The 24178-nt window shown below is 41.4% G+C and overlaps 1 protein-coding gene across 5 annotated transcripts in view; it reads left to right on the top strand.

Annotated features, from left to right (window-relative positions):
• Positions 1 to 24178, top strand: part of LOC128807399 (fatty acyl-CoA reductase 1-like) — a 121598-nt gene that overhangs the window by 80201 nt on the left and 17219 nt on the right. For all 5 annotated transcript variants that reach the window (XM_053977783.1, XM_053977785.1, XM_053977786.1 and 2 more), the window contains exons 3-6: positions 12369 to 12544; positions 15425 to 15604; positions 20273 to 20450; positions 21570 to 21614. In XM_053977783.1, the coding sequence (XP_053833758.1) occupies positions 12369 to 12544; positions 15425 to 15604; positions 20273 to 20450; positions 21570 to 21614 (579 nt within the window). The remainder of the gene's footprint in view (positions 1 to 12368; positions 12545 to 15424; positions 15605 to 20272; positions 20451 to 21569; positions 21615 to 24178) is intronic.

Here is a 24178-nt window from a genome sequence, read left to right as displayed (position 1 = left end):
TATTTATGATTAAGCACAAGAGTCCAGAAAACCAGACACTCAAAACTCAGAATGAAAACAAATAATTCTGCACTAGGAGAAACTTTGCATCCACACATTTGTGTCTGTCTGCTTTCAGATGGAAACCATCAAGGATGGAAGACCCACCAATATGTACAGTTGGACAAATTCTTCCCTTAAGCTCATTTAAGTCCACTAATGTTGATAAAAACACACTTATCCCTTAAAGGTCATGGTTTAATTATTGGTGCAGATAATGACTTTCCTGACCAATACTGAACAATGTCTGAGAGTGTGGATTAAAGTCTCTCCCCATGAAACAGGTTTTCCTCTTCAAAAGAAGTACCCAGGACTGTGGGCTACTGCTCAGTCGTGAGTAATCTCTTAAGAGCTCCTTGTCAGCCATTTGATATGCTGATGTTTCATTTTCAGGGTGTTTAACAATCCCACCAGCTGGGAGTTAGCATCTCAATTTTACCAGCATGACATCTTAAAGTAGTTCAATGGAGTGGCCCTTTCTTATATGGCAGTATTTTTTCAGGACTTCTTTGGTTGCTACATTGATTGAAATGCAATTTTAGGTCTGTTAGCTCAGAGGAGATTATTTAGAAGTCAATATCTATGGCAAACTTTTTTAGGGCTGACTGCAGTGTAGTAGGGAATTCTCAACCTCTTATGTTAACCAGTAGTCCAGGATACTCTGCTGCTAAAAATGTAGCAGACAAGGCAGAATTTCACTTGGTTTTATAGAAGCAGTGCTAAGCAGTCTGAGACTTAAATTCTCCTTCCCTTTGGCATTACAGTAAAAATGTCCATTTTTAAAATAAATTACTCTAAATGCTGTAAACCATTCTTAGCTACAATAACGGATATTAAACTGCAGGGCTAAGGGCTATCCTTAAGTACAAAACATCCAGCAATAATGTTTCAGAAATTGAATCTGTCCTGGTAAAATCATACCTAAACTGGCAAGGTCTTTTGAGCAACATGCAAGCAAATGCAGATTTCCATGGCTGCAATGCTGAATATAGCTTGGCATCCTTCTGGAATCGGGCTTTAATCTTGGAGATGATCTCCTGAGCTGCTGTTTTTATGGTGGCACACCACTGATCTTCATACCCTATAGGAGACAGATAGCTCCAGCGTTGTTTTATTTTTCTTGGTTCAGAGAGTGATGATCAGATATTATTACATAAATTGAACCTTTTCAAGAGATGCTTTTAGGCATGTGGGAGGGAAGGAAGCACAGTGTTTTGGAGAGTCATCTCTTCCAGTGTAAAAAGGAAGAAGATATTCTTGGTTTAGTACATTTTTACTCTCTCTGAATTAGACAAAATTGAAATGCTCTGAGTGATGAATTGGGCAAATGATGGGGAGATAATAGCTGTGCTATTATCCCTGGAGAGAAGATGCCAAAACTGAATGCCTTTCATTTGAAAGGGGTGAGTTGCTATAAAATGTTTCACATAAGGAAAATGGCATGGACTAGGATGTTCCTTGTCCTTTTGTCATAATTCTGCTGACCTGGTGAGCTAAAACCTTTTTGCTGTGAAAAAGAGTCTAAAAGCAGCATATCTGTGCAGTTAGAGCAATCTGTTTGTGAGATACTTGGCCATTGACTCGGATACTGCTGGAGAATACAAAATACACATTCACCACTGGGGCACGTGCCACTTCAGAGGTCATTTTCTGCAGCTGCAGCACAGCAGTATTTCTCCTTTCTTGCTTGGGCACCCATACAGCTGCTCAGGAGATCCTGACTTGTGGGTGGTACAAAGGGTCCCAGAGAGGTGGAGATTCAGTGGTATGGCAACGCCAAAAATGGGTTCTGCAAAAGAAAAGCGCAGAGGAAGGTGGAGGCCCAGTGGAGTATGAGAGTCCTCCCATCACAATTATGACTTCAGCAGTGAAGATGTGTTTGTGCTGTCATGGTTCCCTCAGGCTGACAGGGATGACACCACAAAACAATTCCAGAATCTCTCTTCAATCAAAACACACTAGTGGGCTTGTCATTTTCCTGTACAAGTGTGAGAAGCAGAAATGTCATGAGCTGAGCACAGAAAATCTGAGAACACTGAGATTAGTGTTTTCTCATTCTGTTACGAGTGCTTTGGAATTGCAGGTGTGATTTGGTGGGAGGATGGAGACTGAGACTGGCTGGGTGTGAGGCTGAGCATCCATCTGGAGGTGGGATGAAGGCTGTCCCTGTTGATTGAAGGATAGAGCTGGTCTTTCAGGCTGGTGAGCCAAAGCAGGTTACCTTATGGGCTATAGGTTACCTTATGAGCCTGGCTCTGCCCTTCGAGGTCCAGGTTTGAGACATAACCTGAATTAAGAGATCATGATGATGCTAAATTAAGCAATACACTGTGAAGAGACCAATACAGCAATTAAATGATACCTAATCTAAAAGCACACACAACTATAAAGCTACTAATTATAATTTCAATTATTATGAATCACATTGAGCTCCTGCTGAGTTATAACTCTATCTCCTTAACCACTTCAACTCTACTCCTCCTTTCTCCACTGTCTCACACCAGCTCCTTTCAGATGAAGACATGATGACAACTCCAGCAGGTTATCCAGTAGGGGTCTTTTTGACATCACTGTGGGTTGAATTCATCACCATTTGTAGGTGTCCACACTCCAGAAGAAAACAAAAAAAAACAACAACAACAACAACCAAAAAAAAAAAAACAAAACAACCCCAAAACAAAAACAAAAAAACAAAAACAAAAACAAAAAAAAACAACCCACCAAAAATCATGTCCTCCTTTTTTATATCTTTATATCTTCCTATTTTCTATTTTTGGATGCTTGGATTTTGGACCACGTTTGCACATCACTTTCTCTATCCGAAATCCTCTCAAACAGACAATCTGTCACCAGTTACTTTTTCTCCCAGTTGGTCCCATTGCTGCTGTATTCGTACTCCAGTTTGGTGGATTGTTTTCAGTGCTGTTCTTCAGGCAGTCTTGATTTCTATAGTTTTACTTACATGGTTGCCTGGGTACAGGTGACTTTGAAGACTTTGCACCACAAAACTCCCCTGCCAGCATCCAGTTTGTGCTGGCATCATATTGTTTACCATATTCACTCACTAAGACAATTTTATTTTATTCTTGACTCTTCTACCCACTTCTAATTAAACACAAGAAGTTTCTCCTCTTGTGCATAGCCTGCATAACACAGCACCAGAGTAGCCCATTTGTCACACTCTGTTTTTGTGCTCCTGCAGCTTGTTGTCCTTGAGCTGTTGTAATGGCTTTCCTCATTCTCAGGAGAAGCATTTCTTGGTGCTCCATCAGGACCTTCTGCATACACCTTATCACACTGTGGTAGCTGTACTGTATGCTCTAGAGATCCTAACTTTACAACCATGTAGTTTGGGGCAGATCTTTAAGTACTGGGATGGTTTTTTTCCCCTGGGAATCTGGAAAACCAATAGGCTGCCTCTACTGATGGTAGCAGGACAGGTGGAGAAGTGACCTGTACTTCCCTCATTTAAATACATAGTTAGGATATATAGGATAGCCTCATGCAAGTAGCATTTGCAAACATTGTGTATTTTTTACTTGTGTGGGCTGAGAGGTGCATTTCAGTACCTCAGGATGGTTGGTTGGGGTATGTTCTGTTTGTTTCTCCTCCACTCTTTTTGCCACATTTTTTTTCACTAGTAGATTAAAGCATTAAAAGAATTTATAACCTCGTGGGACCACAGCCAAGGACACAGGCTCATTACTGGTAATCCCTGCTCAGACAGATGGGGAGGCTTTTGTGTACAAACAGCTTTTTGTTGTTCATAGAATCATAGAATTCCCCAAGTTGGAAAGGGCTCACAAGATCATCAAATCCAACTCCTGGCCCTGCACAGTTTAACCTGGTTGGAAACATTGCTCTTTCTGGTGACACATGGCCAAGTGATTTGTTACACCTGAAGCATAATTAGCCCAAGTATTCACTTTTCTGCCTTGTATGGACTGTGTAACATAAAATTAGTAAGTGCAACCTAGAGCTGGAAGCTAAAGGCAGCAAGCATGAATTCCAGTTCAGCTTACATGGATTATCCTCTTTGATCTCCCTTGGAAGCAGTATGAGTTGAAAATATACTTGCAGAGAAAAGTAACTTTTCTCTTGATAGATGTATTGAAAAATGCATGTAAGTGCGAAAGATGTCTCGAGCCACAAATCCTGTGCTCAGAAAGCCTTAATATTCTGGCTTTAGCTGGAAGAATTAGTAGAGTGCCAGAGATGAGAAGTTCGGCTTCTTGATTACCCTTCAGTAGTCTCTGAGGTACCAAAGCAAGCTAAAACCTGAGCCTGGCTGAAGGACACTTGGTATGGCTTTCTGAATCCTGTTTAAAATGTGTGTGTGTTTCTTTCCATACTAAAATAATTAGATTTCTTGCTTGTTAAAAAAAAAAAAAAAAAAAAAAAACAAACAAAAAACCAGAAAAAAACACACCAAAAAAACCAACAAAACACAGATAAAAGTCCTACCTGACTGCAGACAAAACTTGTCTTTCCCTGACTTAAAGAGGAGCAGTCTTGCCAGGTGTGTGAAACATCATCTGACTTGTCTTTTACCATCAGGCCTGTCAGAACATTCTAGGGGGGTGCAACTGCAATGGCAGGAGAAGCAGAAACACTTCAGAGGGTGTAGCTGAGCCATCTGTGGCAACGCTCTGATCTTTGTACGGGGAAATGAGCGACATCTGCTCCTGGCAGACGTGTTACTATCGCAGGCTGACGGGAAATGGCCCTCCTGACAACAGGTATCTTTGTTGTGAAACAAGACAACACCTCCTGCTTGATGAGACCCAAGTGACTGGAAAAGGGAGTCTGCATGCCAAAAGGCTGCTACAGACTTCCTGGGACAACTCTGTCTTTTCATTACATCCAAATAATTTGACAAAATTCAGTGGAATTGGTTTTTTAAATAACTTTGTTTTGTTTTGTTTTTTTACCCATGGCCAGGAATTAGTGAATTTTAAGAATGTTCTTTATAGGCAGAACTAATTGAGCCAAGCATTGTTAAAAATAAGTCCATATTTTGAATAACATCCAAAGAGGTTGGATTCAGAGAAAAGGTTTGAGCTCTGATTCTAGAGGGGCTTCTGCAACTATATCCAAAATGTTTCTATGGATTCTTCTGAGAACTGGCCATTATCAGAGGCATTGGTTACAGTTTGTCTCCAGTAGCAGGGGTACTTGCAGAGCCGGACTGTGCTGTAAGTAGCTGGCTCTATTTGGACAGATGGTTCTATCTTCTTAAAGAAGTTTTAATTTCCCTAAGCTGAAGCTTCCTTGGATGGAAATCAAGGATGACTTGTAACTGTCTTACTTCCTTGCTTGCTTGGAATAGTGACACTACAGAAAATCAGTTTACAATGATTAAGACATCCTTTCTTAGATGTTTTCTTAGAGCATCAACTGTTTTCTTCTTCACTGGGTTGGTCTCTTGTTCACAAGCACCCTCACTTCTAGTAGTGTCCCTGCTCTTCCTATCAGTCTTCTAAATTGCATTAGCTTCTGATAATCTCTCAGGGATTTTCCCATTTGTTTTCTCACTGTGTGTGCTGCCTGTAGCCTGACTGTGGGAATATGGTCCAACTTAAGGGATAGGAAGGAAAAAAGACAGGTATTTAACAGGCTGGGGTACCCAAACTGAGGGCTTTTCTTTTAAGCACCCCTCAAAAAATGATGTTGTCATGATGAAGATAACAAAATATATGTGGGATGACATAAGAAGGCCAAAATATTTGTGTCAGATGCGAGCACAGAAGAAAAATGCTGAAATGAGAAATTGTCCTAGGTAAATCATAAAATCATTGAATGGTTTCGGTTGGAAGGGACCATAAAAATCATCCAGTTCCACTCCGTGCCATGGACCTTCCACTGTACCAGCTTGCTGCAAGCTCTGTCCAACCTGTGCCAGAGCCTCACCACCCTCACAGGGAGGAATTTCCAAGAAAATCCCATCTGATGAGAACAAGAGGTTGCTGAGAACAAGGTCCAACACAGCACCTCTCCTCATTGGCTCCTCTATCACCTAGAGAAGGAAGTTCTCATCAACGCATTCCAGGAACCTCCTGCAAAACTTCCATCTTTAATTGATTGTACTGTTTGATGCATCCATAAATTCAATATTCTTAGCATGAATTTCAGTCACTGAGACCAGCTGGCAGGAAGTGGCTTGCACTCATGCCAGAAAGCTTTCTTACCTTCCAAGACATCATGGCCACAGGTAGGATATCTGTTGGGAAAAGCCCTAATTCCAGGCTAACTCCTCACTTGTGACCAGTGACTTGTTCTTTTTTCTGGTAATCTTCTAGCACAGTTCATTCTAGAAGAGTGAATTACTATTCTACTGTACTCATTTCCCAGGTGTTCAGCTCTCTACACTTGAGTGCCCTCTCATTGCAATGTTTGAAGAATTTCTGTCTTTTATTTGAGTAGCTTTAAATATTTGATGCATTTTTCTTTATTTGTTCAGCTTCTGCTGTGTGTGACATGGAAGGATTTTTAGCTCCCTTTACCCTTGTAATTAAGGTGCACTTTAGTGCCCACATTACCCCAGTTCTCTTAATGGTGACGGTCTGTGCTTTCTGCCTCAGAAAAGAGCAGGGTGAGGAAGTGCAAGACACCCACCCTAGGCTGCCATTCCTTTGGAGGAGCTCTCTAGAGGGACCCAAGTTCAGAAGACTGCATCTTAAGATTTGTCTAGGAGCTGAATGGCTCAGATGTTTTATCCTTGAAGCAAAATTTGGAATTGCATCCCAGCACTGTGTTTTATACAGTGCTGCCTCCTCTGTGTCTGTGTGACAGACAATATGCTCTCAAATTAGAAAGTAGATTTTGGTAATTTCTTTAAATATCTTCCCAAGTCTTTCTTGGTAATTTCTAACAACATCTCCAAAAAGTAGGAGTCTGTGTTTGATACAGCCCTTAGTCCTGGCTGGTTATCCTCAGGAATTCAACAAACACTCTTGAAGTTCCTGGGTGTCCAAGCAAATCTGGCAGTGAAACTTTGAAGATCTGTGATTAAAGGCAATGGGTATGGAAAAGCAGATAAAGATCCTGTGTCTGGATAACTTTATACTTACTGATATTTCCAAGTCCATACAGTGATTCTCAAAGCCAGTGGTAATCAATTCTGCAAAGCAGGAACTGAGCAAGGGCACAGGGATCTGACTCCAGCTGGGACTGCTGACATGCTTTGGCAGTTGACTCCTGTTGACCCATGGCCTCATTGGAGCATAGTTATGGAGAAGGGTGAGAAGGAAACCAGTCCTAGGAAATGAGTGGGAAGAAACATTTTCAGTGGTTCCTGTAGGAAAAGCTCCAAGTGTTGATCTCCTTCCCTGCACTTACATTCTTCCCCATCAAACACGGATGCTGATCTCAAAGTTCCACCCAGAGGCACCAAGATCATCTGTGGTAAACATCAGAAAACTCCTTGTTCTATCCACGACTCGTCCACCCACATATAAGATAGCACTAGAGACCATGGAAAGCTTTTCCATGTCTCTCAAATCCCTCATGCTCCTGTCCACAGTGTCTGACTTGGAAAGTGTTCCAGATTCGCTGCTGTGTAATTCGAGTATTCTTGCTAGAAAACAGCAGGCTTGGTCAGCAGCCAATTTTCAAGGGAGCTGGCTATTCAAAACCACATCCCAAATAGCTGGATATACGTATTAGTCTTAGCTGACCTTTATTGAAACTTTCTGTCCTTTACTTTGTTTCTGTAGTCTTCATTTTTAAGTAATCAGCTGTTTTGTTTACTAGGAGTTGGTGATGGGTCCTGTATTTCCACTACATTAGCACTGCTCAGGGGAAAGTAATAGCTCTGGATTGAAGCATAAGCCATTTGTTTTTCTGTAATGAGGAACTCTCTGCTGCCTGCTTTCCCACTGATGAGATGAATTATGCTTTATTTGCCTTGAGAAGAACTGTACTTAAAAGCAATTTTCTGAAGAGGAAATGAGGCAGGGAATGCAAAAAAGGGGGGAAGAAAAGGCTCTGTCCCAATTAAAGCTCCCTGATCTGATTTTCACACATTTCTTGACTGAATAATCCTGGTGTTTATTGCTGGAAATCTACCAGGCTAAAGATTAATTGCTGGCTAATTACTTTGAAGCTGCCCAGTTGCATCTCAAATTTGCTACAATGGCAATTCTAAAACAGTGGTGTACCTTCCTTCCTTAAATGTCTTGGAGGATTTTATCAATGGCAAACACAAGTCTGATAAACCCTTTTAGCAGGACTAAACTGCAGAGATCAGGTGTTTTTTGAGAGTTATTTGCATGACTTTGGTGCCTTCAATAATTTAAATTTGTGGTGATCACTTGTATAATTATGATGCTGTCATTGAAATTACTGGGGGATGGATGCATACCCTGGGGGGTGTTATTTTGTATATTTATATATAGGCTGTTCCCCTGCATTTGTACACCACTGCTCTTTTCAGAAGAGGGATTTCAAACACCCTGGGTTTAAAATTGCTCTATACAGCCAGTGAATACCTTTTTCTTTAAAGAAATTTTTGCCCTTGACGTGTGTCTCTCTTAGGATAAATTATATATTTCCTTCACAAGGAGCAATTCTTACCTATATTCTCCTGAATCATGCTAAGCAATCCCTTCCATTTCTTTATATGAGAAGTGGAAGCTTTGGGTACTTTTTTTTTTTTTAATTGAGCTCTCTCAACCTTAATGTTCTCATTGGTTTGCCATTTATGAGTTCCATTTTGTGGAAATTCTCTGGATTTTCTGCACTTTAAAGGCTGTCATACAGTAATGCCTTGAAATGTTCATGTTGTAATGTAAATTACAAATCCTCCTAGAGAAGCCTGATTTCCTGGCACCTGTTAAACACACCTGAGGAAAAAAGGCTGCCAATCTTGGCCACATTTAAAAACCTGATGTTTTCTGGGTCAGTCACCACTGCCCACCAGTGCAGTGGGGTAGAGGGAGATCCAGGAGTACTGTCCAAAAAAAAAAAGGACTACCCAGGCCGTTGAGAAGGCTTTGACAAGACTGAACTTGTGCAAGCTCTTTTTTTTAAAGTGGACCATGGCTTAGGCACTGCACTTCTCATTACTTTGTATTTGCTTCACTGAAAGTGCCTCCTGAGGAAGATGCAAAGCCTTTGGCATTTTGCACTGCTCGCTGGCTCCTTTATTTTTCAGCTGTGCTGTTCCATAGATGTGCAATTTGCCCTTTCTTTGAGGTTTTTGTGTCTTTGTGGCATGGAAAAATTTCTGATTGAAGGATTGGTAAGCAGAAATCTCTCTGAATTATTATATGCTTCAAAGCAAGAGCAGGGAACACCAAGAGCTGCAGATGTCCTTTGGAAAGGGAGGTCAGAGCTTAGAAGGGCAGGAATAGGTAAAGTGTCCATCAGACACACTCAACTAGAATGTTGGGAGAAATTCCAGATGTCCTGTTTACACATTTTTGACAATGTATAGTGAAAACACAGAGATTTGATTAGTATTATAAATAGGAATTGCCTGATTATAAAATGAGAGTAAGAAACTCTCCCCTCTGTTGAGGGGCAGCAGAGCCCCTGCTGAACTTACCTCTATTTTGAGGTTAAAAATGGGAATAGCAGCAAGGGGATGCTCAAAAAGGCACTGAAATCAGGGTAATGTTATTACTGATTTCCCTCCGTTTCATTGATGTTGGACAGCTTGAAGTCAAAGGCCTTTCCTTTCTCTTCACTGATTTTGTGGCAATCCTTGTAGCCCTTCAGAAGTGCTGCTGACCTGGCCAGCCTTTACATGTAATTTCAACAGTACATCAGGCCAGTGCACTGACTGTGTTTTATATTTGCATATGGCTTCTAAAAAGAACATCCTTGGGCCTTACACAGTTACTGGGGATTTATCATTTATGCTCTTGGCGAGTTCATCAGAATTTAGAGATGCAATTACAATTTACCTTCAGACTAAGCATCATCTTTATAATAAGTACTCCTTGAACTGCATGAAGCAGTATAAAATAAGCTGCATTTATTTTGCCTTTAAATCTTCCCTCATTTCCCTGTAAAGCACTGACAAGTCTGAACCCTTCAGCTTCCATAAAAGAAGCAGCAGACTTCGATTAAACAGCTGCTGCTGTTATCTGATTTAATGGTGACAGTGTACTGAATGTTCCTGTGGTGCAGAAGGTTTCCAAAGCAGTGCGCTGACTTGTGTGCTTGCATTTGGAAATTGCCTTCATCCTTCAGAGGAATGCAGTGAATCATTGGAGGGGATGAAAAGCTGCAGCAGCTGAGTGCCATGTGGCAGCAGCAGGCACAGAAGCCGAAGGGGATGTTATCTGCAGTGGGAGTATCAGGAGGAGATGTAGGAAGAATTTAGCTGGCCAAGGCTGGCACTGCGGAAATACTACTCTTACTTTATATGCCGTGACAGAAATTGACAAAGGGCTGGTTTATTCTTTCTCTGCCTTTGCATTATTTATGCCAAACAAGAAGAAAATAACTCTCATTTCATGGCATTTTGCGCTCTCTTTGCAACAGAACAAATGCAAACGAATATTTCTGAGAGTCCCACAAGATAGCTTTGGTCTCACATGTGTTCTCTGAGAAACCTTTCTATTTTGTGTCCCATTAGGGTTTGCTGTCATCTCTCAGGAGATGATGCATGTTTGAAGAGCCAGTGTAGAATCTGGTTAGAAAACAAGCTTTTTGCAGACATTAGGGCTGTCGGTGCCTGGGAATTCAGTTCCTACAGTCCAGCCAGCTCTCAGCAACACCTTTGCCCATTAATAACTCTCTCTAGAGATCTATTTTCTGGCCTAGCCACACTGATGAAAGATGTGTGCACTCAGGTGCAGCTGAGAACAGTGAAATGGTTTTGTCTTGTCCTAACTTGGGCTGAAGTTTCATGTTTATGAAGGATGTGCAGCTGTGTGGCAATTTTAAATAAGTATAGAGTGCAGTGCATTATGGAGAAGGCTAGTGATTCTTTTATCACCTCTTTATCCCTAAGAACCTCAAGGTTTATCTAGATTTGCTTATCAGATAAGCGGAAATATGATAATCCCTTGGTCAAACAAAAAAAAAATACTGCTATTAGGATAAATTTCATCTTTCATGTGTCTCTTAGCGTGTTTAATTTATGTCACACAATTTCTGCTTGTACATGAGCCCCGGGCATGTGAAATGCAGAAGAAACTCTTAAGAAAACAAGAGGCCATAGTAGTAATGATATTTTCAAACGCCTCAGTGATACTGGTGTGTAGGCTACAGAGGGGAAACAGCCCAAAAACACAGAGCTACTGAAGAGTCAGCTGGTCTGTCCTCCTTCCCCAAGGCAGGTTCAGCTGTTCCCTGCCTTTCCTGGCACTGCTGATCTAGACAGCTCTTAAAGGTGTCCAAAGGTGGTGTGATTCATCCTTTGTATCCCTCAGTAATCTCTCTCAGTATTAGGTGTTCCTGACAGTAGACTTGTTACCTTGGAGGTGTGATTATCCTTTGGAATCTAGATAATACCTCTTCAGATCCCACAGCCATTCTATTCTATTGATTCTTTCTACCTTTCACAATGTCACTTTACTCCACACCCCTCCTCCAAAAAAAAAAAAAAAAAAGAGGGAAGGATCTTTTGGTACTTAACAGTTTCTATTAATTCAGTTGAAATGGCTCAAATATAATTATGCAGAAATGTGTCTTGGAGAGAGCTAGGGATCATACTTGTAGGAAAAAAAGGGCTGGAAGATGGCTTGAGACGCCAACCAGCTCCACACATGTTCAGTTATGCAAAACTGCTGGTGACACTCAGCAGCTGCAGCAGTGGGGATTACTGGGATACCCCATCCTTCCATCCCAAAAGCAGGTCCCCACTGGACTCCTCTGACATGAGCAAAGAGTGGCAGTAGACAAGGAACAGCAAAGGAGGAGGAGGAGCAACAGTTTCCCTCCCAGTTTCCCTCCTCTCTGCAAATCCTTTGTAGAACCATCTAGCCTGGGTAAAGCTGCACAGGCTTTCCCACTCCAAACCCTGCCCTCTTGCTCTTTAGCTCCTGTTTTGGTCCTACAGGCAGCCCTCGAGGTCAAGTAGCAAGTGGTTGCAGATGTGGACACAGAGGAATTTTGGTGGCTGTCTGAGGAAATGAGTGGTGGCAGAGAAGATTCATTAATCTTCTCAGAGCAATGCTTTATGAGCTATATTTTTGTTCTGTCTCCCTTGGGAGGGAACAAGTGAATGGACTATTTTATCATCTCACCTGTGTGGCCCCAGACAGGAATTCTCTTTTGTGCCAGTTGCATTGATTGATGTAATCAGACTGGCTGCTAATCAAAGCGATCTCAGCAGCCTAATTCGGTACCTGATCTTTCTCTGTTTGTGCTTCAAGGTCTTTGACAGGGTCCGAGAAGATTGCCCTAATTTCCACGAGAAGATTAAGCCTATTAATGCTGAGCTCACTCAGCCCAAGCTGGCCATCAGTGCTGAAGATGAGGAGGAGCTTCTGACCCGGGTCAATGTTGTCTTCCACTGTGCAGCCACAGTTCGCTTTGACGAGCCCCTCAAGTACGTCCTGCTTTTCTGTGTTTCCTGAGCGGGGTCAGGGTGCACCATGGCACTGCCCAGAGCATCCCTTCCATGGCTGCAGTGCTGATTCCCCCTTCCATGTTCCTCATGCTCCCCATGGTTCTGTGCTGAACATGGAAGGGGTGGTGTGCTCTGAAAATGCCGTGTGTGTGTGTGTCTCTGTGTGTGTGTGTCAAAAGGGAACTGTCTTGGCACAGTCCCACGGGAACAGAAGGAAGAAGTGCAGGATTGGGTTGTAATACTGTAAGGGAGTTAAGTATGACCTAAAACTGGGGTGGGGAAAAGTGTGGTTTAGGTCATCAGGGAGATGTTTTGGCAGAGCTGCAGAGAGCTTGAAGTGAAACTGTTGTGTGGTCTCTAAAGCTGGTGTTGTTAATGGCCTTTCTTTGTCACTGAGTAACTGGAGAGGAAAATTAGCTGTGGTTTGAGAAAACAGCCCATCACAACCTTTAAAACACCCAGCTCTTGCTGTAATTAACTGTTTGCAATAAGTGCTCGGTTTCTGAAGGAGTTCCCTTGGGAGTGCCTGTCCAGGCAGGCTTTTCCATTTAGAAATACCAGCAGAAATGAGCCACTGAAACAAGATTAGATGTGTAAATGCTTCTGTGCAGATTATCCGTTTCAACAAACCGAGGTGGATGATCTGCATTGCCAGATCCTATAGTCTTTTGAAAAAGCACTAAAGCTGTCATAGTAGAAAACACAATTCGTAATATCAATCTTTATTTGCTCATAGGCTAAAGAGATATCCACTATGTCCACCATAAATATTTGCTTTTTAGAACAACTAATTAGAGAAACACCAGAAAGAAAGCAGCTCTTGATGTGATCTTGAGCCAATATGTAAGTAGCCACAAATGTTCTTAAATCAATGCACAAATGAACCCACTTTAAAAATAAGTCTCAGTGGCATGAAACATCAAAGGGAAACCACATTTTTAATATAGAGGATAGCCAGAAAGAAGCTAAAAGTTTAAAAGGTCATCAGCTTACAGGCAGTGGAGAAACTAAAGATTGATTGTATGTGATCTGTCAAAATCTCTCTAACAGAACAAGGAAAATGATGATTAGAAGGCAAAATATGAGAAGTTCTTCAACTCAAAATTTTTCCTGACTGAATAATAAAATAGATGGGTAAAAGTTTTAGCAAGTTAAATGTGAAAGCACAATATTGCTGCTTAGTTAAGAATTTTGAGCAGCAACTTGATGATAACACAAATAAAATTATTTTTTCAATGTGGCAGAAGCTCCAAGATTACAACGGAATATGTAAAGCAAATAGATAAGGAAGGGGGCAAAAGCATTGCTGTGAAGACACTGGAGAAGCAGCAGTGGAGATACTAAATTAATTATTGACATCAACATGCAGTACATTTAGGGAATTCTCCAGATGGAACTCTTGAGGGCAGAAATCTCAGAAATTGTGTAATATTGAAATATTAATAGATGGTGGTTTAATAGAAATAGAAAAAAAATAAAGAATGACAAAGCAATCAACAAACTGCCAGGGTTAGATGATATTCCCTTTGATGGCTAAAGGAACTCTGAGCAACTCAGCAGAAATCCATGCTAGGCCTGTATTATGAGCACAGTTCTGTTCATTGCTTCTCAGGAGGGATGCAGTCAAACAGAAATGTGCATGGAAAAGTAAGTTTTGTCTGAAGGGTAGCTCAGGTAGAAGTATTCATCCTGCTAGAAGGGCAGGAGAAAATAGAAATCTACAGAAAATGCTTCACTTTAATAGCAGCATGTAAAAAGAAAGGTATCTCTAGCTTTAGACACAGTGATCCAAATATTGATTATACACTTCAGTTGATGTTTTCATTCCTTTGGACTATTTACATTTTCTCTTCAACATAATTAAGTTTTTTTAGTGTACACTGTGCTTGATGGCATAATTCCTAACATAGTACATGTCTTTGAAAGCTTCTACTCCTGGGCTGAGCAGATTGCATATTCCTAAGTCCCTTCTGTGAAGGAACGTGTCTCTGTTCCAGTACAAACCATGCAACAGAGTCTGCTGGTTGAGATGTGTTGCAGATTGTCTCTAGGACAATTTCTAGCTATGCTGAGTGCTTGAAGGTCAGCCTTGCTAACCAGGACATTCTTTCTCTTATGCTTATCACCTCTCATCTCCATTCCTTGGGAACTTAAGCTGTTATCTCTAATGGTCTTCTTTGATTATGAGTAGCTTCAAACCGAATGAGAGTAGGTTTAGATTAGATATTAGGAGGAAATCTCTTACTTTAAGGGTCCTGAGGCCCTGGCACAGGTTGCCCAGAGAAGCTGTGGCTGCCCCATCCCTGGAAGTGTTCAAGGCCAGGTTGGATGGGGCTCTGAGCAGCCTGGGATAGTGGAAGGTGTCCCTGCCCATGGCAAGGGAGTGGGACTGGACAATCTTTAAGGTCCCTTCCAAGCCAGGCCATTCTGTGATGCTGTGAATCTGTTTTTCTGGGCCTAATGACCCTTTCCTGCTTTCTGAAACTGTGCGTTCTTCTGGTTTAGCAGTGGTCCCTCCAGAGAGCACTGAATGTGTACCATAGGAACCACCGTGCCTAGAAACACATGTTCCAGGGAAGGGTGGCCAACATGTCACATTTAGAGATGTTAGTGAAATCTTACTTGTGACCCTTCAAATTAAGTAAAAATATTTGAGAGACATTCAGTGTCCAGAACAGCAAATCCAACAGCATTGCTTTAAAAGCTGGTTTCACATTTGCATTTCAGTGACACTTTTTGCTCCACCGTGCCCTCTGCTCTCCCTGACTTCCCTTTCCATGAAGAGGCTTGGATAAAGCTCAGCCTTTATACGTTCTTCCCACTGAAAAGCCTTTTGCTTGTTCCCCCTGTGTTCCTTAGACATGCCCTGCAGCTGAACGTGATGGGCACGCAGCGGCTCCTCGAGCTGGCCCGGCAGATGCGGAACCTCGAGGCCTTCATCCACATCTCCACTGCCTATGCAAACTGCATCCGGAAATGCATTGAGGAGATCATCTACCCACCCCCAGCCGAGCCCCAGAAGCTCTTCGATTTAGTAGAGTAAGTAGGAACCACACTGCCCCTTCCAGTGCTGGCTTCCCTTCATCCTGTGGCAGACTTGGGAGCTGTTCACAGAATCTGTCAGAGGTGCTGTTACTTCTGTTTCTTTGTGGTTTTTTAAAGACTTTGATTTCATGAGAGTCCAATATTAATTTCTGCAGGAGTGCATTTTCTGCCAGGAATGGAATTGCTGCTTTCTGTAACAGTCAGCCTTATAAGAACTGATTTTTTTCCATACACCTTTTTTCTTTTATCTTTTCAGCTTCCCAACGTTGTTTCCATTTCTTTCAGAAATCCTGTGGTATTTAACTGGAGTTATATGGGGATGAGTAAGAAACAGGCTTTTTTAGACAGTTCAGTATGAATCATTTAGTTTGGAAAAGACCTCTAAGATCACCAAGTCCAAGCTTTGACTGATCACCACCTTGTTAAATGAACCAGAGCACAGTGCCACATACTGGTGGGTTTTGAACACTTATAAATCGGTGACTCCACCACATCCTTGGGTAGCCCCTTCCAATGCCTGGCCACCTTTTCAGTGAAGAAAATCTTCCTGATTTCCACCTGAACCTCTCCTGGTACAGCATGAGGCAATGTCCTCTCAATCTGGACAGGAATAAGGGCTTTGATGAAACACCAAAAAAAGCTTGGTTAAAAGAATTTACCAAAATAAAGAATAATTAGAAAGAATAACAAAATCAGCTGATAAAGGTCCTAGGAGACATTCTCCTTAAAAATTTTTCCCACAACTGTTAATGTGTTTTCATTCATTTTCTAGTGGGTGATATAAGCAACTGATCTGTGATCTGTTAACACAAAGAGCTGGTATAAAATCTTTATTCTTCTTGATTTAGGGTAATGGGAAGATTAGGAATTAGAAAGATGAAATTAATTAATGCCCACTAAGAGAACCACTGATTTTTTTTAATAAAAAATGCTTCTCTTAAGAAATAATTTAACTGTCTAAGCACTACTCCAGAAAACTTAGTACAAACTAGTTTTTCTATTTGAATTTCTCTAGTAGCCCATATTCTTGGATATGTTTACTTCCAGCCAGTAGTCATCAATCATTTATCATTTATGCAGTAAGTGGAACATGATAAACAACTTGAGAAATGTCTTAGTGCATTAGAGCAATGGGCTCCCTGGCCCAGTATCTTGCCCTCAAGACTGTCACTGAGAGATGCTATTTAGGGTAACTGCACCAGCCTGGATACTCCTTTCTGTTCCCCTCACAGAAACCTGAAGAGTCTAAGCCTTTTTACTGTCTCCTCATGTGCTGATGGATCTGTCTTGGTGCTGATGTTAGTTGTCCTTCCTCTCTACCTGTTCTTAAACTCTACTCCCTCCCTGAGGTTTGGGGGTCAGACAGAACTTCATGCAGTACTCCCAGTCAAAGTTTTATTTAAATAGCTTCAAAATTGCACCACTGGTCTCATTCTGAGTACCTGATGATGGCCAGCATTTCATTGATTTTTTTTTTTTTTTTTGCCTGCTGCAAGTACACTGACATGGAGGTTTCAGAGCTGTCTGCTGTGATTCAAGAGCTTTTGCTGAGCTACAGTTGCCAGTTCTGAGCTCAGCAACTTATAACACCAGTTCTGATAGACTGCTTTTCCCTAAAAGTGAAGCTGCTCTGTCATCTTTTTGCCCACAGACTCAGTTTTATGTCCTTTGGTGTTCATCACTGTCAAGATTCCATTTCACAGTCCCAAAAAGCTTACCATCACTTGCAACTCTGAAAACAATTAGTGTTGATGGCTCAGATTTAAAAAAAGACTGCAGTACAGGTCTGATTGCTAGTCAGAAATGTGGAGAAGGGCTTGGCTCAGAAATTGTTATTTCAGCTGCTTCTTATAAAACACTAAGAATTTATGTGTATATATATATATCATAGCTTGAAAATGCAGCAGAGGGGATGATGTTTGAGATGCACCTTTAATATTTGCCATGTAAGAGAAAGAAATAGCGTGTGGATATCAGGGTACAGAAGGTTTCAGAGGGAGGGGAGTGACAGGTATCAGAATTTTACCTTTGAAGAGGAGGAAGGGGACGCAGACATGGAAATATAAACTGCCTTCAAAAATGGGGAGAGATACAGATTATCTTTTGCATCAGCCAGCTGTGGAAGATTCCTTTCACAGCCAACCCTTGTCTTAAGGTCTTGCTCTTGCAAGTGCTTTAAGAGGAATAATTGAACAACTGGATGCAATAACAGATCCATTTAACAGTGCTTTTGGCCATGCACTTGATACATGCTTATGATTACTTATTCACTTCAAATCTCAAGGAGGACTCCCAGCTTTTTCTTCTTCTGCTCTTCTCCTCCTGTTACATCTTGCTCTTTCACTATTCTGGTATTTAACCTGCAAGTAAACCCCGAGGTTTAAGCTGTGTAAACCAAAAGTCACACTTCTAAGTGCTGCCAGGCCAATAGGGGAAACATATAATCTGCTGCATCAAGCATGGTTTGCCTTAATCTAAAGCTGAAGGAAATCAGCTTTGAAGGGTGTGCTGAGGTAAGGAACACAGCACACAGCAAAATCTTGGCTGAAGCTGTGGGTTGGTTATTGCAGAAAATACAGATCCATCATTGCTTACAAGAAAGAGTTTTACTAATGCAAAGCCATTAACACAGAAAGGTTTGTTTTCCTGTGGCAGAGTAATTTGGTGCATATAATGGAGAAGTTATTAATTGTTTAATTTGCATTGTTCGCTTGGAAGGGGCAGATGCAGCAGTGAAGTTCTGCCAACTCACAGAAGCAGCAGCTTTTGTGAGTTAGCATTCCAGAATCTTTCAAATAGGTCACAGAGCAGTTCTCCTTGCTGAAGTGTCAGCTCTGCCTCCCTGATGGGAATATTGGTCCATCAAATCACCTGGCAGGCTGGTGCCCTTGGGACAGGTGCTCAGGTAATGCAGAGACCTCTCTGGAAGGATGAGGGCAAGGGGAAATTACCTCTGCTCGTACATCTACACCTGTCTTTGCTTTGTGCTTATTATGAAAATTTGAAAAATCAAAAGAGAAGGGGAAAAAGACTTGCACATAGCTTAACCAGAGTTCCCAAATGAACTTAATCTTCCTCCAGGCTCTGCAGAAATAGCCATCTCCTCTTGGTAATTAGCTACTCCACAGATTCAAACAGTAGCAGTTTAGCTGAGACTCTGAGGTTCAATGGCTGCCTAAGCAGCTTTGCAAATTATGTCAATACTATGTGCTGCTTGTAACCTCTGTATAGTTCATATTTTATGTTTAAATGCTTTCTTCTGCCTTGTTTCTGCTGCACAGGACCAGCCAGGCTTGCAAAGGAAGGTGTTTGTGCCTCCATAGCACTTTTTTATTTAAAGAAAAAATTCCTATATACTACAAATTGTCAGATTTTTAATGCATTCCAAAACTGAGAGATTTGTTGCATCTCCCCCCCCCCCCCGTGAATCAGTGCTTTCTCATACAACCATTTCCCATCTGTGCCCAATGAGAGTCATCTGAAAAGTGCTGTGCCACCTGAGCCACCACATCTTTGAAAAGTTGACAGGATCAAGCAATTTTTCAGGTGTGGCAGTCGGCATCATATTTCTCTGCCCTTGACCTCTGCCTTTTTCTGAAATTCAAGACAAGGAGGGGTGAATTGAGGATCTGCAGGAAGCAGTATCCTTGCAGTGCCCCTGGGAAGAGTCCACGCCTTCAGACTGAACTGTAAATCTGTTGACTTAATTACAAATTGGATTATAGGAGCTAATCTTTGATTCTGTGGTGTAACACCAGGCTGCTGGGAGCCTGTCAGGGACTGGCAGCGAGGGCTCTGGAAGCACAGCCAGTTCTTGTCCTTTACACCCAGATGCTGGCAGGACCTATGAGGTCCTGGTGCTGTGCCAGGGAAGAGCCTTTGGGTGTTAGGCCCTTCCTGCAGCTCCATGGTGGTAAGGGCTGCTTTTTAAAAGCTATCTGCATAACTGCTTCTCATGGATTAGATTCTTGAATACCTTCAAAAAATAAAAACCAACTTGGGTTCTTTTGGGTTTTTTTGGTGGTTTGGTTTTGGTTGTTTTTTTTTAAGCACCAGCAGTTTCCTGTGTGAACAAACCTGTGGTAAGCCTGCTAGAAGGAGCATCTAACACTGCAAATTATGGAAATCCACTGCTGGAATAATATCCCTGTAGGATGTTTTTCCAGCTTTTGAGACCTTTGTGTTGTTACCTTTGTGTCATTACCTTTGTGTGTGACTTGCTAATTCAAGGTTACCAGGAATATCCTGAAACATATCTGGGAGTATACAGGGACTGTGTTGGCTAAGCATGAGAACTGCCAGGGGGAATTAATAAGTACTCTCCTAGCTGGGAGAGCTCCATCAGGCTGTAGACCATGGCAATATTTATGTTACAGATTGCAGTGAAGCATTACCCATGCAAGAGATTGCTCTGAAGTGAGTTTGTTAGAGGTACCTGAATTGCAGCGGGGCATTGTAGCATGAAGCTCACCAGGGTTTATTTTGCACCTTGAAGACAAAAGTAACTTTCTCCCACAGAGCAGTTTTAAATCCAAACCTTAAATATCTTTGACTGGCTTATCCTCTGTTTCAGGTGAGGATTTCTGTCTCACTGGTCTGTTTTGCCTGAATCTTTTTCTCTCCTTGCATGGTGGATGATGATGTTCTCCTTGTTACTTGTAGGTGGTTGGATGAATCTATAATTCAAGACATCACACCGAAGCTGCTTGGGGAGTGGCCCAACACTTATACCTACACCAAAGCCTTGTCAGAGTACCTGATTCAGCAAGAGAAAGGAAACTTGAACATTGCTATCATCAGGCCATCCATCGTGGGAGCCAGCTGGCATGAGCCTTTCCCAGTAAGCATGAATACACAATTCCTAATCAAGAGCCTTTGGATGCAACTGGAGCTGTGGTACTGTCAGGAATCTGTCCCTCCTTGTAGCAATGTCTTGAGAAACAGGTGTCCACAGTTCACAGGGAGATGTGTGGAAGAGGTGGAGATCCCATGCTGGAGTAGAACATCAAGCCTTCTTCAGCACCTTAGAACTCCTGTGAAAAGACCACATTTAAGCAATAATAACAAGAGCTGGGATAGTTATGGTGCAGAATGCTGGATTTGCAATTGGTTGTCCATTCAGGCACAGCAGGGGAGTTTCTGTGGTCAAAACATGGGATCTGAGGGTCAGTTGTACTCCTGGTGCATTGCGGTTGAGGTACAAATGTCAGGCACTCTGTAATTAAATGCAGCTGTACTTAGGAATGAGATAATTCATTAAGCTAAATATACCAATAGGAATAACGTGCCCTAACATTGCAGCCAAATTGGAAAGGCAGCACAAAGTCACCTTTGGCTTTCATGCAGCCTGAAGTGTGCCAGAGATGGCTGAGATACAGCCAAGGCTCTGGGCCAAGCTCCCCATCTTGGAAAGACAAAGAGTTCTGTTTGGTGTCACAGCGTGTTCCAGGTCAAACAGCTCATCACTGCTCTGAACTCCAGCTCCCACAAGTGGCAGCTTCCCTGACCTGAAGTGGGATGGGATTCAAAAGGAGTGTTGTGGTTTGGTTTTGGGGTTTTATTCTTCCTTGCTTTAGAAATTAGCTGGAGTGACCAAATCACCCTTGGTGACAGATGCATGTTGTCTGTCAAGGGTAAATATCAGTCCAGCTTTTCTCAGCAAGTGTGGCAGCACCAAGACACTGTGGTGTTTAAAACCAGATTTTATTCCCGAGGCTAGGGAATAGGGAAGAAGTGGTTTCTAAGAACAAACCTAGATTCTGTTGTTGATGAGTAAATTGCAGTTCATCCCCTGGTACTGGTTGACATCCTGGCAGCTGTCCTAGATGGGCTGGCATCCATCTAAACTGGTGTCTCCTTCCTTCTTTGTCTACACCACACCACACCACTGTCATCATTTAGAAGCTTGTCTAAGCAATACATCATTGAAAGGAACACTAATCATTCTTCTTTTCCACAGGGTTGGATTGACAACTTCAATGGGACCAGCGGAATATTTATTGCGGTACGTCTGGTTACTATTTAAGCTTCCCTTAGAGTGGAGTTTGAGTTACTAAAATAGCAATTCTGATGTTACTCTACAGCCCCACTTGGAAACTGTGTGCAGTAAAGGGCCACAGGAGTTTTCTGAGTCTGGGAGAAAGATGTCACCCACTTGTCACACATCTGTCAGCTGGTAGGACCCAGAGGATGGTCTTTTTGTGTTAAGCTCAAAAAAGGACATTGAGAGACTATTCGTGTTGCTAGTTTGCTAAAACGTGAATTGCAGTTCCTAAAAACTCTGAAAAAACTAAAGGTTTGGACACATTCAGCCAGATTTTCAAAGAAAAGGCAAAAGATGTATCCTTGAAATGAGGGTAATTCATGGGTGTCACAGTTTGAATCTTTGAACACAACTTTATTTTCCAGGCCAGGTTACCACACTGTCAATACAAGGCAGCAGCATTTATCATTCCATTTGTCTCTGTGTGTATTGTTTCCAAATCTACTGCTATAACTTGTTATACTTCCACAATACCAAAGATTCTGGCTCCCACTTGCCACTGCTTCGTACAGGATTTCTCCCTGTACAGACTACACCTAAATAATGTGTATTATTGATTCAGACTCTGCCAGTCACATGGACAATTCACTATATTTTTTCCTAACTTGATAAAATATTCCCTGTAAGATGAAAATAATCATTACAATTAATATATTAAAGGAGTAAAGCTGCATACTTTTTCTCCTGCCTTAATTTTTTTTTTTTCTGAACTCAAATCACTGTCTTAGGTCTCTCTGTTAGTCCATAGTGCTGTATAGCTCTGGGCAGATATTTATGTTCGTGTATGTCCAGCTTCATTACTTTGTCAAAACTATGTTCTAATCAGCGTGCTGCAGTGTATAAAAGGATTAGTGATCTGCAATCATAGGAGAGCAGAATAAAATCCAAATACGATCTTGTTAAAAAAGTTCATTTATATCTGAAGTAGAGCATAAATAGAAACTTACAGTTATGGAATGCACAGGACAAATAATGCTTTCATGTGAGCCCCATCTGTACATTTCACAGGCATTCAATTTTTGTTCACAAATTACTGACTTCTAATCATGTCACAGTTTCTTTAAAAAAAAGAATATTTCTATTCCTTAGTGACAACTCAAGAAGCTTGTACTGCCTCTCTGCTCTAGTCCCAGGATCTTGTGCTGGTCTCTGGGTTCTTTCATGATGTTATCAAGATCAGGGAATGCTTTGCAATTCCTTAATTTTGCAGATGCACTTCTTACATTTTCATGTGTCAGATTCTACCTTTTGTAATGACATGAATTTTATTTTGGACTTTTTTTGATTTTTTTTTTTTTTTTTTTTTTAAATCATAACTTTCAATTATGTCTGTCACACCATTTATCCAGAACTGGTTTGCAAGAAACTGTGGGCCAGGTTTTGCATGCAGATGCAGCCTGTATCTTTAGATCCAAGTTAGCTCCATGAAGAGCAAAGATTATGAGATTCTAGGGTCACTGTGGGAAATGGCTTTTTTTTTTATACAAAAAGATTAGACTTGCGCTGAGATTTGAAAAAGAGGTGGTATTTTTTGGTCCAGGTTTGAAGCTCTGAGGTTTTTCAGTATAGTAGAAGAGACTATGAAATTTGTGTCATCTACACTGAGCTCTTGGGTGATGAAATGTGGTCTGTAACTACATTGAGAGTTGGCCAACAAAAAGACAAAAAAAAATTACAAGGATGCAGGGTGTAGAGACAAAGTTGTTTGGAATGTTTTCCGGAAGGGAAGAGTGTTTATTGTTAGGGACCCAAGAGACTTTTTTCTTCTGAAAGGGGGAATTAATAAGTACATGAATTAATGTTCTTGAATGTGGGGAGTTGTTTGAAAATAAACCCTTAAACATCTGAGTGATGCATCAGTTTGATTACCTGAAAGTTGTGTCAGTACAGCCAGCTCTCCTGGCCAAATGTATTTTAAACTGTGATTATTAGATGAGTAGCTTTATTTGCTTTAATTAAGTGTTGAAAAAAGCAAAAGGGAAGTGGTTTTCATTATTTGGTTTTGTGCATTTGAAGTGTCCCTCCCTACCAAAATACTTACTTTCAACTTCTAACCAAGCTCATCCTATAGGGAGAACATCCCTCAGATTCAGATTTGGGTCCGATGGTCTTTGATGTCACTTGGACAGAATCTGGACTTCAGTTCTTGCAAAGACTTCTTTCCTCAGTTGCAGTGTTTGAGTCTGATCATTTCATTCCATAAATAGACACATTTCTTTTAAATATTCATGAAATATGGGAGTCCAAGTTGTTCTTGATAATCTAATTATGTTTCTTTTGCCTAAAGTTGCTCCAGCTGCTGTGGGGAGCTGTGTTTGTTGATTGAGGAACAAAATGAAATTAATTACATTTCTGCTGGAGTGTAATTAAGGCATTTTGTCTTAATTAAGACAAATGCCTTATTACATGCAAAGACCTTCCTCCCTGCAAGGCAGTGAAGCTGTAGGGTACAACTGGTTTAATTTGTGATCTGGACAGTGACTGGCCTGAAAGCACCTCAGCTGAGAGGCTGTCCAGAAACATCA

The sequence above is a fragment of the Vidua macroura genome, chromosome 5, assembly GCF_024509145.1.
Source record: "Vidua macroura isolate BioBank_ID:100142 chromosome 5, ASM2450914v1, whole genome shotgun sequence".
Classification (NCBI taxonomy): Eukaryota; Metazoa; Chordata; class Aves; order Passeriformes; family Viduidae; genus Vidua; species Vidua macroura.
The sequence above is the reverse complement of the archived record's forward strand: the minus strand, read 5'-3'. Positions and strand labels throughout refer to the sequence as shown.